This window comes from Phallusia mammillata, chromosome 1, assembly GCF_965637545.1.
Source record: "Phallusia mammillata chromosome 1, kaPhaMamm4.hap1.1, whole genome shotgun sequence".
Lineage (NCBI taxonomy): Eukaryota > Metazoa > Chordata > Ascidiacea > Phlebobranchia > Ascidiidae > Phallusia > Phallusia mammillata.
Window position 1 is genome coordinate 31040717 of NC_137252.1, and position 13571 is coordinate 31054287.

The 13571-nt window shown below is 40.3% G+C and overlaps 3 protein-coding genes and 2 non-coding genes across 5 annotated transcripts; all 5 read left to right on the forward strand.

The window, feature by feature from the left end:
* Nucleotides 1-25: 25 nt before the first annotated feature.
* On the forward strand, nt 26-97 carry Trnae-cuc (transfer RNA glutamic acid (anticodon CUC)). Its single transcript has one exon. It is a non-coding gene; the product is annotated as a tRNA-Glu (tRNA).
* Nucleotides 98-186: 89 nt separating this feature from the next.
* On the forward strand, nt 187-259 carry Trnak-uuu (transfer RNA lysine (anticodon UUU)). Its single transcript has one exon. It is a non-coding gene; the product is annotated as a tRNA-Lys (tRNA).
* Nucleotides 260-385: 126 nt separating this feature from the next.
* Nucleotides 386-793, forward strand: LOC145211076 (uncharacterized). Its single transcript, XM_080080020.1, has one exon. It carries the CDS (start codon nt 386-388, stop codon nt 791-793), a length of 408 nt encoding a protein of 135 aa, XP_079936146.1.
* A 222-nt stretch (nt 794-1015) lies between these two features.
* On the forward strand, nt 1016-1507 carry LOC145211092 (uncharacterized). Its single transcript, XM_080080022.1, has one exon. It carries the CDS (start codon nt 1016-1018, stop codon nt 1505-1507), a length of 492 nt encoding a protein of 163 aa, XP_079936148.1.
* A 2975-nt stretch (nt 1508-4482) lies between these two features.
* On the forward strand, nt 4483-6253 carry LOC145206028 (uncharacterized). The gene is made up of 4 exons (XM_080078494.1): nt 4483-4688; nt 4802-4950; nt 5396-5549; nt 5909-6253. The coding sequence occupies exons 1-4, from the start codon at nt 4634-4636 to the stop codon at nt 6103-6105; spliced, it is 555 nt and encodes a 184-aa protein (XP_079934620.1). The 5' UTR covers nt 4483-4633; the 3' UTR covers nt 6106-6253.
* Nucleotides 6254-13571: the final 7318 nt, after the last annotated feature.

Genomic DNA, 13571 nt, shown 5'->3' on the forward strand with positions numbered 1-13571 from the left:
AAAGAAACACGGGTCTTCCAGCACCTCCCAGATGGTCTAGTGGTTAGGATTCCTGGCTCTCACCCAGGCGGCCCGGGTTCAATTCCCGGTCTGGGAACTCTTTTCCTACACTTTGCCTTTTGTGCACGCACAGAAAATCGTTTGCAGTCACTGTATCTGTACTCGACATGAATGCTTGTTGACCGAGCCCGGTTAGCTCAGTCGGTAGAGCGTTGGACTTTTAATCCAACGGTCAAGGGTTCAAGTCCCTTATCGGGCGCTGTTTTTGTGAGTTGTTGTGTTTGCCTTTTGTGTAGATTCGTTACCCCAAAGAAATCGTGGGCCGGTTAACCAAACGTTGTTATTCACCATTTTCTTCACAGACTTGGCTTGTCTGTACAATACAATGTACAATAAGTGCGTTTTATCGTCCAAACGGTGTGCAGATACAAATACGACCATTCCGAAAGGAACCCTCCACGTCCAAGAGCTTCAAGAAGCTGAATTGACCCTGTTTCGAATTGTGCAACAACATGTCTTTCCAGAGGTGTTGGAAAATCTGCGAAAAGGCAATGATCAGTGGAAGAAAACGAAGCACTCTCGATCGTTTGACATGCTTGGCCCCACCCTTAGCAACGGTCTCTTACGCGTTGGAGGCAGACTTGAATTGGCTTCTATTTCGGAATATGCGAAGCATCCTATTATACTTCCAGGCAGACGTCACCTCACCGACTTACTGATTGTCAAGGTTCATAGGGACGTAGGTCACTCAGGAATGAGCCACACCTGGTCTGAAATCCGTCAAAAATTTTAGATTATATAGGGCGGAGCTGCGATCCGTCGTGTCTTGGGCAATTGTGTATTCTGCAGGAAACGTAATGCGCCCTTTGGCGAGCAACTTACGGCCAGATTGCCGATTGATTGCATGAACTCCCGCAGCCCTGCGTTCACGTATGTTGGCGTTGATTATTTTGGACCGCTAATGGTGCGCCAAGCAAGAAATCAAGTGAAGATGTACGGCTGTCTATTTACCTGCATGACGGTCAGGGCAGTGCATCTGGAGGTAGCTGACAGTTTGTCAACGAGTGCATTTATCAACTGCCTGCGAAGATTTATCGGACGACGCGGCAGACCAACTAAGATTTGCAGCGACAATGGAACAAACTTTGTCGGAGCCGCGCGTGAGCTGAAAGAGGCTATCGGAAGATTGAATCAACAGAGCATTGATGACTTCCTGAGACAACAGGACATCCAATGGCCATTTAATCCTCCTGCGGCAAGCCATATGGGTGGGGTCCGGGAAAGAATGATCGGGTATTTAAGAAGAGTTCTTTCTGCGTTGCTGACGGCACAAAGCGTAACCCGCGACACCCTTGAAATGGTGTTTGTTGAAGCGGAGTCAATTCTCAACAGTAGACCCATTGTCCCAGTGATGATGGACCCACAATCGGACGAGCCGCTGACTCCCAATCATCTAATTTTGTTCCGATCCTTGCCCAACATGCCACCTGGCGTGTTCGTGAAATAGGACTGTTACGTTCGCCACCATTGGCAACAAGTGCAATACCTGGCTGACCAATTTTGGCGTCGCTGGGTGCGAGAATACTTACCCACTGTCACTGAACGACAGAAGTGGTTTTCGAAGCAGAGAAACATCGAGGCAGGCGACCTAGTGTTGGTTGCAGACGAATCCATTCCGCGAGCACGTTGGAGAATCGGCCGAGTGATTTCGACCTTTCCGGATGCGCATGGTGTCGTGCGCTCTGCACTGGTAAGAACCGGCCGAACTGTGTTTAGTTATTGCGCGAGTGGCAAATTGTAAACGGTTTGCGATGTTAATTTTCGTTTGTTGTGTTCGGTAAATCTTCAACGACGTTTTGTGTTGTTAGTATGTATGTCCCCCTGGAGATACATTCGGGTGGGGGTATGTTACGTCGTTTTCGTCAACTGTTGTGAACATAACTTTGTCCAGCAAAACGTATAACAATGGTCCTGTGACACAACAGTTGGTGTTCCATTGCGTGACAATTAATGTTCCATTGCGTGACGTCATTTGCCTGTCTACTGTATGTTGCAATCATTTTGTAACTTGCCTCGTGGTGTACGTTTCTGAACTGCTGGCAGGTATAATTTGAATTAAAGCCCGTCAATCTAAACACTGATACTTTTATTTAGCAACTAGAAAGTACAGATAAATTGCTGAATTTGTTTAAGCTGCGTTCGTAAATCATTTGCATGGTAAGTTTGGTTTTGTCCTCTAATGTGAGTTTTGTTCTAAATCTGGAAATCTTTAATTGTTGTGCAGGATTTATTCTTTGAAGCATATTTCAATGCAAAACCCCTGTGGCCAAACAGTCGGTATGTTTACTTGTTGTGTTTCGAGCGCGATTTATGCTTTATGCGTTTTCGTTTTCATTCGCAGAAAAACCGGATTCGACCAAAATTAAAACGAATTGTCGTTCTTGGTATCCGCGTTTGACTTAAGCAACCTTGTGTGACGCTTGCGTGAGGGGACACGCAAAAGAAAGCGTTACAGATCCCTTGTCATCGAAGACTCGATATGAAGGTAAAAATGTGGTCTATTGCGACAGCTGCTTATTGTATTTATAATAGTGACTTTTGCGTTCACAACATTAAAAGTCGTTCGGTTTACTGAAAAACAACAAAAAGTAAGTTTAAATAGAGTTAACTATTTGAACCTATACTTTTGAGTATCTACCAGTCATTTATATCTATGGATGTGTTTTGTATGTATCTGTTAAAATTACGTAAAAAGTTAAGTTTTAATGGTTATAGCTGATGACTTGTTTTCCTTGTTCAAACCTGCCTTGTCCTTACCGATGATCCAGTACTTCTTTGAAAATTAACAACTCCTGCATGTTTAGAATATTTTATTTACCACACATGTTTATGACTAAAGGTAAAATATTACCGCTGATATGAGTTTCTTTTGCGTAACTATATTATATCAGATGTAAACCGGTTTCGTGGGTACTTGGATTCGTGGCCAGTCTGTTATCCAAAACAGCAATTCTGCAAATTAACAAGCATTGCCTAAAGCAGGAATAGGCGCCATTCTCTGATTGAACTGCTTGCAAACAAATGTGTTATCGACAAAAAACGAAAACGCCGCGCGTTTGTGATTACAATCCCCGTAGTGTTCGGTTCCTTGCTAGGTATGTATGAAAGGTCTGGAGCTGCCTGCAAATACATGAAAAACCACTGAAACGAAAGGTTACAACGATGTCGGTAAAATCGGTGATTCTCCGCACTCTAGTGGAACCCCTTTTGCAAGGTAATGCACACAAATTATGTTTTGTTTAAAAGCTTTATGTGATGTGACTTTTACCTTAGTGTCAAGTAGAAACTCTAAAGAAAATTCTTGCACAAGAAGGATTATGTTTTTTCTTGTTAAAGCACAACGACAAAATGTTTCATCTTGCTTCGTACAAATGTTGATGGTGCCTGTGGGGCTAATTTTGTTGAAACATCCTATGTAGAAATCGATCTGGACTGTTGTGTATTTTGAAGGAATAATTACTGTTTCTGAGGCATCGATTGTTTTCAAGTTGTACTCACTTTGTTGGAATACAACTGTACGGTTAGTGATGTTTTTTTTGAAAAAACTTAAATCTATTTAACCAAGCTACATAAACAACAGCATTTTATTAAATTTCTAACGATTATTATTGTTCTGTCTCAACACATGAACGTTTCTTTGATTAGTGGCAATTCCCCAGTTAAAGTCCTGTTCTAAAGTATCTCTTTAAACATTGTAATCATGTACAAACCAAACACTACCATGACCAATCTATCTGATCATAGGAGTGTTCCAATTTGTTAAAAAATTAGGCTTAAACTGAAGCTGTGAGAACAAAAGTGCGCCATTGCTTCGTTTGTTGGGGGGACATGCAACAGAATATATTGATTTTGATAGTCAACTTTACTTCGAGTGCCATCTAACACAAGACTGTGCTGATGCTTGCGTGTTCCAACGTTTTACCAGTAAGAGTGGCACATTCTTGAATTCCATAGAACGTCCAATAGTTTACGACCAGTTTTACACATTTCATTGTTATAGAATCCTTAAGGTAGTGTGGCAAACATCGCAGCACACCACTAGGACAGTAATTTTTTTTTAAAACAAGCATAAACGTATCAAACATGTGTTTTCTACCAACACGCACAGAGATAAATATAGTTGACTTAAAACGTATCATGTTGATGTTGCGTTGAATGATGAAAATTATTATACCACAATTGGTGCAGGTAGAGGAAGCGTTACAATCCGTAACAGTAACGTAAAATCGTTCCAACATGCTTCAAACAACCTCGATGAGATTGTGGTGTAAACACAAGAGATAAACGAGTTGCGAACCACTGACCCTATTGCTATTCAATACGATGAATAAGGTAAAGCTTATGCACACACGCACGCTTGCTCGTAGTCCAGTCTGTGTACGGAAACAATTAAAGCGGTTATTGTGCTTAGCCACCGTGCGATGCAAAACGAACCTATGATAACACTCAGACCAAACGAGCGGAAATGTGCACGCGCACCTTAGAATCAGTGCTCATTACAATTGTGTGATATGAAAGGGTGTTCGATGCGTTGATTCTACACATTTGGTCAGTCCTACAGTACAGTGTAACAATGTTGGCATTCAAAAAATTGTTGATTTTTTGCGCACTAACGCACTTTTCACGAGGTAAGTTGGCATCAGATACCATTAATGACATGATTTTCTTTTATTTGAGTAATGCAGTGAGTGTTGCTTTTTGTGAATTCGAATGGAGAAATTTTTCATCTTGCTTTGTGCAGGTGTTGCAGGCTGTGGATCAAACTATAACAGTGGAACCAACGTAGTAGAAATTGCGTACAACTGTCCTTATATCGACGGAACAATGACGAATTCCGGAGCTTCATTTATTTTTCCAGTGTTTGGCGATATTTTGGACGACAACTGCACGGTAAGTAAAACTACTTCAATGTAAAGTTACGGCAAGTAAAGCTACTTTAATGTAAAGCATAAACTCATTGGACCACGTAAAATCCAGACATCTACTGTTTTCAGTATTTCTAACAAGAGTCCATGCACTGTTTGCTAAATTTGTCTTAAATTTTGTTGCAAAATCCTTCAAAAGCTGTACCGTAGATTGTAACAATTGCTTGAAATAACGATAGTAAATGCAGCAATTGCATTACATTAAATTTGTAACCTTGGGTATATCTTTAATTTAGTTTTTAATCCCAATCCCAATAAGTTTTGTCATGTCTAAGTAACAACCAAATCACAACGAAGTATCAGAATTAATCTGATATACGACCGAACATTGGATGACCAGTTAAACGGGTCATACCAGTGTATAAAAGTTGGAAAGTATTTTTAAGTATGTATCTTACAACGGCTTGTAGTTCTACGGCGGGATCAACAATAATGCTCCAATTATTGGTGTATTGACTGGAAACGGTCATACAACTCGATATATCGAATTCACTGATCAAGTTTACTTTGAATGCCATCTGTCTCAGGATCGCACTACTCTTTTCATCTTTCAATTTTACTCAAGTAAGAGACCCCTCAGTTTACCACCGTTTTCTAGTGATTTTAAAACTTTTTTTATGTCGTGAAAATGGTGGTTTGGCAAGTTTTTGAACTTATAAGTTGCAACATTTAAAAGAAAAAAAAAGATTTTTTACAGAATTTTACGAAAAAGGAGGAATATGTTAGATAACTTTGTTGTTTCTGCTTTTTTCTCACAAACGTTCAAAGCGCGCAGCGTGGTGGTAAAAAATACAACACGGTAATGGAAATGGAATGCGTTACCAACTTTAACAATACGTCGAAATTATTCTTGACAAACCTCGTCGAAACCCTGCAAAAGTTGAACAGCATGCTATTGATGCTTTCTGTTTTGTTTTTTTCAGGGGGAAATTGCAGTGAAACCTATACGGCAGACGACCTCCCAGTAACTTATTTTCACCCTGATTCTGTTGCCATTGATATATTATACTTTTGTTGGTGGACTGTCACAAGCCCGTTTTCTAGGAATTACACCTTGGATTTCATGCCGCTTGCTTTAAGCCAGGGGTTCCCAACCTTTTTTGTTGCTCGTACCCCTTAGTCACGTCAGAGCATTCTTCAGTCGTTCCTTGTCAAAAAAGCTCAACATTTTGTACGGAGACTATTGTAGTTTCAAAATGTTTCAAGAGTTTTCTTGTTTCACAGATCCAATCATTCATTGCAGTCAACAACAAATACTTTTCGAGTAAGTGATGTTGTCTGACATTCAAAGTAAACTTGATCGGCAAATTCGATATATCCAGTTGTATGACCGTTACCAGTCAATACACCAATAATTGGAGCATTATTGTTGAACCCGCCGTAAAACTACAAGGCGTGTAATACATTATACATTTCTTACATTTCTTAAAAACAATCGACTTATATACACCCGTATGACCAGATTGATTTATAGCCATTGTTACTCAAACACAACACAACCAATTGGTGTAGCGTCTCACTCACGCTTTGCGGGATTAAACCAGATTTATTAATGTTGCTGTCCAATACGAAACACACCATCAGCACACGCTAGGTAGAATAACCATGCACACAACGGTTCATGCAACAGACGACACACGATGGTAACCGGCACATTATAAAACACTACATCCCTCCCCTTTTACTTTAAACATCACAACAACGAAATTAAAACACATGTGCATAACAATGCTACACAAAATCACGAAACCGCATTGGCGTTATAATTTGTCGTCCAGAGCGACTTCGCGTTCCATTTGTCACATCAGAATTTGGGGATGAGGCTTCCACATCGACCAATGGTGGTACATGGGGAACATCCTCTGATATACTTTCGTCATTGACATACTTTCGCAGAAATGATGAATTTCTTTTCATTTCCACCCCCTCCTTGTTCTGAATTGTAACTTCACCACTTTCTTCACCGACAACTTTTTTAGGTTCCGGATCAAAATTTGTAGAAAGCTTGTTGGTTTTGGGCTGCTTCACCAAAACTTGATCACCAACTTTTATTCCGGAGGAAATTGCTCTTCTTTTCTCATCAGTGTATAGTTTTCCTTTCAACTTGTTGCTCCAGTCTCTGTCATGAAACTCTTCTTCAGTCACATTTGGTTCTTGACAAAGCTCCGGAAGCTTTGTGCGCATTTCACGACCAAACATTAAATAATATGGAGAAGCTCCAGTTGTTGACTGTGGTGTTGATCTGTACGCCATTAAAAATTTGTTAATCTCAGCCTTCCAATCTTTGTGTTCCAAATGAGCCACACGAATTGCCTTCATTAGAGTTCTGTTCTGTCTCTCCACTTCCCCATTAGCTTGAGGCCAAAGTGGAGTTGTATTAACATGTTCAACACCATTTTCTTTCAGAAAATCTTCAAATTCTTTAGAAATGAACTGTGGACCATTATCAGTCCGAAGTGAGTAAGGCATACCGAATCGCGCAAATATTTTGCTTAGCGCTTGTATTACACAGGAACTTGTAATTGACCTCATAATCACTACTTCATAGAACCTGCTATAATAATCCACCAACACCAATATGTTGTCTCCACTTGGTAAAGGTCCCAGTAGGCTATATCAGCTGCACAATCCTGCCATGGTTGACTTGGAGGTAGAACTCTTGCAATTGGTTCTGGCCTGCTGTACTCACTAGTTACTTGGCATCCATGACACTTCTTACACAGGGTTTCTGCATCTCTATCCATCTTTGGCCACCAAACTTTACAACGAAGCCTGTTCTTTGTTTTCACAATACCCTGGTGTCCCTCATGAGCAAGTTTTAACACAGCTTGGCGCAAACTACCTGGAATTACAAGTCGAGTGCCTCTAAGTATCAGGTTTCCATATATACTGAGTTCATTTTTCACATGTAGGTAGCTTGGATTCACACATTTTGACCAATCACCTGTTTTCACACAATGTCTGACCATTCTTAGTTCTTCATCATTTTCAGATTCTCTTTCCACTTCTTTTGATGACATAGCAACAGGTGTACTGTATTCCACAACTTGACCAATGAAGTCCTCAGAAACACTGTTGTCAATACAGCATGCTAAATTAAGTCTTGACAATGCATCGGCAATATTAGTTTTGCCTGGTCTGTAAACAACTTTAAAATCATACCCTTGCAGTCTCAGCACCCAACGTTCAATACGTGCTGGAGGTTTAGATGACTTTGAGTAAATAAACTGAAGTGGTTTATGGTCAGTCTCTAATTCAAACTTCTTTCCAAACAGGTACAAATTAAACCTCTCACAAGCCCAAACTAGAGCCAATGCCTCTCGTTCTGTTTGGCTGTATCTTCTTTCAACATCAGTAAGACTCCTTGATGCATAAGATATAACTCTCCATTGACCACATTGCCACTGAGTCAGAACTGCACCCAATCCGTATGGAGAAGCATCTGCAATTACTCTTGTTGTGCAGTCATTACGAAAATAGGCAAGTGTATCTGCTTTCACAATTAAATCCTTCAGTCTTACAAATGCAATGTCCTGGGCCTTGCCCCATGTAAACTTGACAGTTTTCTTTGTTAAATCCAAAATGGGTCTTGCAATTGAAGATAAATTGGGAATAAACCTTGCAGAATACTGCACCAATCCTATAAAAGATCTTGCTTCACTGGCAGTTTTGGGAGGTTGAGCATTCTTGATTGCTGCTATTTTCTCTTCACTTGGATTAATCCCTTGCTTGCTCAAACCATGTCCAAAAAAGGTAAGTTTAGCCATACGAAATTTGCACTTTTTAGCATTCAGTGTCAGACCACACTGAGACATTTTATCCAACACAGCAAACAACCTCTGATCATGCTCTTTCCTTGTACGCCCATGTATAATCACATCATCTGCAATGTTTGCAGTTCCTTGACATCCTTTCAAAACATCCCATATAATCTTCTGGTATTTCTCTGGGGCAGAGTTTAGACCAAACATTAGTCTAGTATACCTGTACAATCCCTTGTGTGTATTAAATGTAGTGATATGCCTGCTGTGTTCATCAAGTAAAATTTGATGAAATCCCCACTTTAAGTCCAATTTACTGAAAACAGTACTTCCGTTAAGCTCATAAAGCAACTCTTCCACTGTGGGTATTGGATGTCTTTTCCTCACGATAGCTGTATTAGCCTGTCGCATATCCACACACACTCTAATGTCACCATCAGGTTTAGGAATAACCACCAATGGAGAAATCCAACCAGTAGGCCCTTCAGGTGCTTCTTCGATTATCCCCTCCTTCAACAGCTCTTCAAGTTTTAATTCCACTTTTTCTCTCAGCTGAAATGGAATTCTTCTCACAGGCTGTGCCACAGGTTGAACTTTATCATTGATGTGCAACTTCAACTTGTAGTCTTTCAACAGACCAATTCCAGAAAACAGTTTTGGATATCTGGACAAAACATCATCATACACAGAGTTCACACAACTTGGCCCCAAGTGTAGTAATCCTAACACTTCTGCAGTACGCTTTCCCAACAAGGTGTGACCTTTTCTTTCTGTAACAATGAAATCTGCCTTGCACTCATGAAGACTGTCTTTGGACTTCACCTGAGCTGTAAAAGTGCCCAAGGTAGCAAGAGGCCCTTTACTTCCATATGCATACAGGGTCTTTGCAGACTTTCTGGTTTCTGCTTTAATTTTCTGCTTCTTCAGCCATTCCCATGTATCCTTGTCAACAATATTTGCTGATGCCCCTGAATCAACCAAAATATTTGGCAATGTAACACCACCAATTACCAGTGTCACTGTATAAAACTCTGTTAAAGGTTTCAGACCAAAAACAAAACCATCACCATCTTCCTTCTCTATTCCATTTTGAACAGTGTTATTATTCGATCGCCTTCCCAATGGACGATGTCCCTCTTCACCATTATATTTTGATGGCTTGAAACCATTGGACCAACACTTTAATTTGAAGTGTCCCACTCTACCACATTTAGCACAAGCTTTTCTTCTAGCTGGACATATCATATCTTTCTTAAAATGTCCCTTTTGGCCACAAGCAAAACAGGTTTTTCCCTCTTTTCTTGATGTCGAAGCAACCTGACGTTATCCAGACTTTTCAATGTAGTTGACTGCCTGGCTTCCCTCCATCACTTTTGCTTGGGAATTCACAGCTTCAAATGCTTTGGACATTGACAAGACATCTTTAAGGGTAAGTGTATCCTTTTTCAGAAACTTTCTTCGTAGTGCATTTGAGTGACATTTATCAATTACTTGATCACGAATTTGGTCATCTGCTTCATTTCCGAAATTGCAAGTAGCTGCACTTTGTCTTAATCGACATACAAACTGATCAACTGATTCGTCATTTGTTTGATGCAATTGACGAAACAAATGTCTTTCAAAAGGTATGTTGCACTTTTGGTATAAAATACTCATTTAAAACAGTTAAAGTTTCATCATAGGTCTTGTTGTCATCTTCCTCGTTTACTAGTGTATAGTAAATTTCCTGCACATTCATACCTGCAGTATGTAGCAACAGTGCCTTTTTCTGAACGCTACTCGTGATTCCCTTTCCCACCAAGAATAGATTGAAAGCTCGTTTCCAACGTTTCCAGCGTTGAGATAAACCATGTGCACCGTCTTGAACATCAAATGGTTTCAGTGCACCGACATCACTGTTTGACATTCCCACGAGGTCAGGATTTCCTTCCATTACCTTCCGGAAGATCCACAATCAACCCAAATGTTGATAAAACAAATGTAAAACAGATCCTCGTCGCCAAATGTAGCGTCTCACTCACGCTTTGCGGGATTAAACCAGATTTATTAATGTTGCTGTCCAATACGCAGCACACCATCAGCACACGCTAGGTAGAATAACCATGCACACAACGGTTCATGCAACAGACGACACACGATGGTAACCGGCACATTATAAAACACTACAATTGGGATTCAGTTTGTAAACTAAATTGTTGCATTTATTATCGTCATTTAAAGAAATTGCTACAATTGCAAGATCGGTTGTGGTCAAGTTTGGTCCATGGTTGTTGAAGGATTTTGCAACAAAATTTATGACATATTCAGCAAACAGTCATTGAACTATAGTTGGAAATACTGAAGGCAGTAATTGATGCCTGGATTTTACGTGGTTTCAAGTTCAAGAGTTTATGGTTAGTAAACAAACAATCACATTGAAGTAGGTTTACTTACCGTGCAGTTGTCGTCCAAAAAATCTCCAAACAAAGGGAGAACAAATGAAGCTCCGGAATTCGTCATTATTCCGTCGATATAACGACAGTCCCCAGCAATTTCTACTCTTTTATCTGGACTGGCATAGTTTTGTCCACAGCCTGCAACACCTGCAAAAAGCAAGATGAAACATTTTTCCAATTGAATTCACAAAATACAACATTCTGCAAAACGCTGCAAAATACCTCAATGTATTATTGAAATAAAAAAATCATGTCTGTAATAGTAACTGATGCCAACTTACCTCGTGAAAAGTGCGTTAACGCGCAAAGAATCAAACATTTTTTGATTGCCCACATCGTTGTACAGTACTGTATGACTGGCTATATGTGCAGACCTTTCAGGACTGTTATCGAGCATCCATTCAAAACACAATTGTTTCAGGTGCACATGCACATTTCCGTTCGTTTGGTAGGAGTGGAATCATTGGTTCGTTTTGCTTGGCACATTGACTCATCTGCGTCTTTCGTCAAGGATTTGTATTTATATTGGGTTACGGTGCTGAACTGAAATAATTGCATGAGAGCACATGAATTACTCCGCAAGCTTTGGAAAATGTGTCATTAAGTTTTCTTGTTTTGCTTGAAACCGTTTGCGAAAGCGGTTGTGTTTAGTTGTTACGTATATAGTTCAAATTTACCAGCTGGGTTTACATAAGTTATATCGGTTTCGTAAAAACACCTATCAGCTACATTGTCTCCCCAATGCATGTTTATGTGAACTCAAAACGATAAAAATCGTTGTTTGGCATTATTGGGTTGGCAAAACACAAGAGATGCGAGATGTAAAGGCAAAAAGCAGACGATCGACCGGCTTAGGTTTAAGCAAAAACGGCTTGATTTGGGCCTGATTTTACACTCGGGACTATTTGTGTCCTAATTTCACTAAATTTCGGGCTAAATCGGGAGTGTTTTTTCCCCCAAAATCAGCTTTGGGCCGGCTCGGGATTTTTGGGCCTCGTTTCAGGTTCGGACTACATAAGAATCGCTTATATTTTATGTATTGAACTGTACATATCACATATGGCAAATGATTTTGTTTTATGTGTTCGTAATGATTCTCCTGAATGTGCGCGGAAGTCCTAAAATGGCTGAAAACAATAACCACCTTAATTGTTTCCGTATACATGTTGAACGCAGGCTGAACAACGAGCAAGCATGTGTGTGTGTGCATAAGCTTTACTAAATTGATTACATTGAATAGCAATAGGTAGAACAATAAATTATAACAGGCCACTTTAAATACGAAAACCATTTATTGCTGAGTTTCAATCCATTTGTCTCTCAGTTGAAACTAACACAACCTTACTGTAAAGGTAAACGAAAAGTTGCTACAAGGGCCTGACCTGACCTAACAGCCTTGTGGGAGTGCTGCTTCGTTTTCGCCAAGAAATCACATTTGCCGCTGATATGAAAGGCATGTTTTACCAGGTTTCTGTGGTGGCCGAACGGTGATACAGGCCTGTCGCCAGTGGAATATCAAATGTTGGTACATTTGTTTGGTGCCACATCTTCGCCTGGTTGCGCTAGCTTTGCGCTGCGTAAGGCTGCGCACAGCCATAAAAGACCAATTATTAGGAGCAATTTAAAGAATATTTATGTCGACAGTTACTCAAGCCACTGCGCTGATCAGGGACATAACCGAGTTTTTACGCGAGGGCGGATTTTACCTGACTAAATTCCTTAGCAACTCGACAGCCGTCCTCGAGTCTGTTAACTCGGTGGTCGGCAACCACCGGGCGCGGCCCGGTGCCGGCCCGCAAGGGGTTCGGTGCCGGGCGGCAGAAAACTTTCTCAAAGTTCACATTGAATCCAAGTTGTAATAATCGTAACTAGTTTTCAGTGCTGAACATTTGTGGTTTTTAAAGGCCGGTCTGCGACAAAAATTTCAGTTTCAAACTGGACCGCAGTGCAAAAAAGGTTGCCGACCCCTGAGTAAACAATAAGTCACACGTTTTATCAAACAATTTGGTGTTAATAGTGCATTAGCGCCACCTTGCTGCCAAAACAGGTTCGCAATCTGTTGATTTTTAACTTCTTAAAGTTTAAAGGTATTTTCACCACATCGCTACTCTTTTATACAATTTACACAACGAGTAAACTGGAGAATTCAGTTTTCATATTTTTGCTACAAACCAAGTACTCTTTGTAACACGCTATAATAACTGAAGATGTAGTAATACAAAACTCGTCCTGGTCAACGGATGCTCAGCAGACGATTCCAGTATAATTTCAACACAATTAAATCAGCTAGTGTATTACAAACCACTATGAATATAGATTTCTCCCAATAAACAGGGCATCAACAAAGACTGAAGAGCCATAATTTTAGGGCAAAATCGATATCCGCAGTG

Bases quoted from the DNA above. Each gene is read 5' to 3' on its own strand.
- LOC145211076 (XM_080080020.1), top strand. From the start codon at position 386: ATGTACAATAAGTGCGTTTTATCGTCCAAACGGTGTGCAGATACAAAT.
- LOC145211092 (XM_080080022.1), top strand. From the start codon at position 1,016: ATGACGGTCAGGGCAGTGCATCTGGAGGTAGCTGACAGTTTGTCAACG.
- LOC145206028 (XM_080078494.1), top strand. From the start codon at position 4,634: ATGTTGGCATTCAAAAAATTGTTGATTTTTTGCGCACTAACGCACTTT. The intron at 4,689-4,801 runs GTAAGTTGGCAT...TGCTTTGTGCAG, and splicing joins ACTAACGCACTTTTCACGAG to GTGTTGCAGGCTGTGGATCA. The intron at 5,550-5,908 runs GTAAGAGACCCC...TGTTTTTTTCAG, and splicing joins CATCTTTCAATTTTACTCAA to GGGGAAATTGCAGTGAAACC.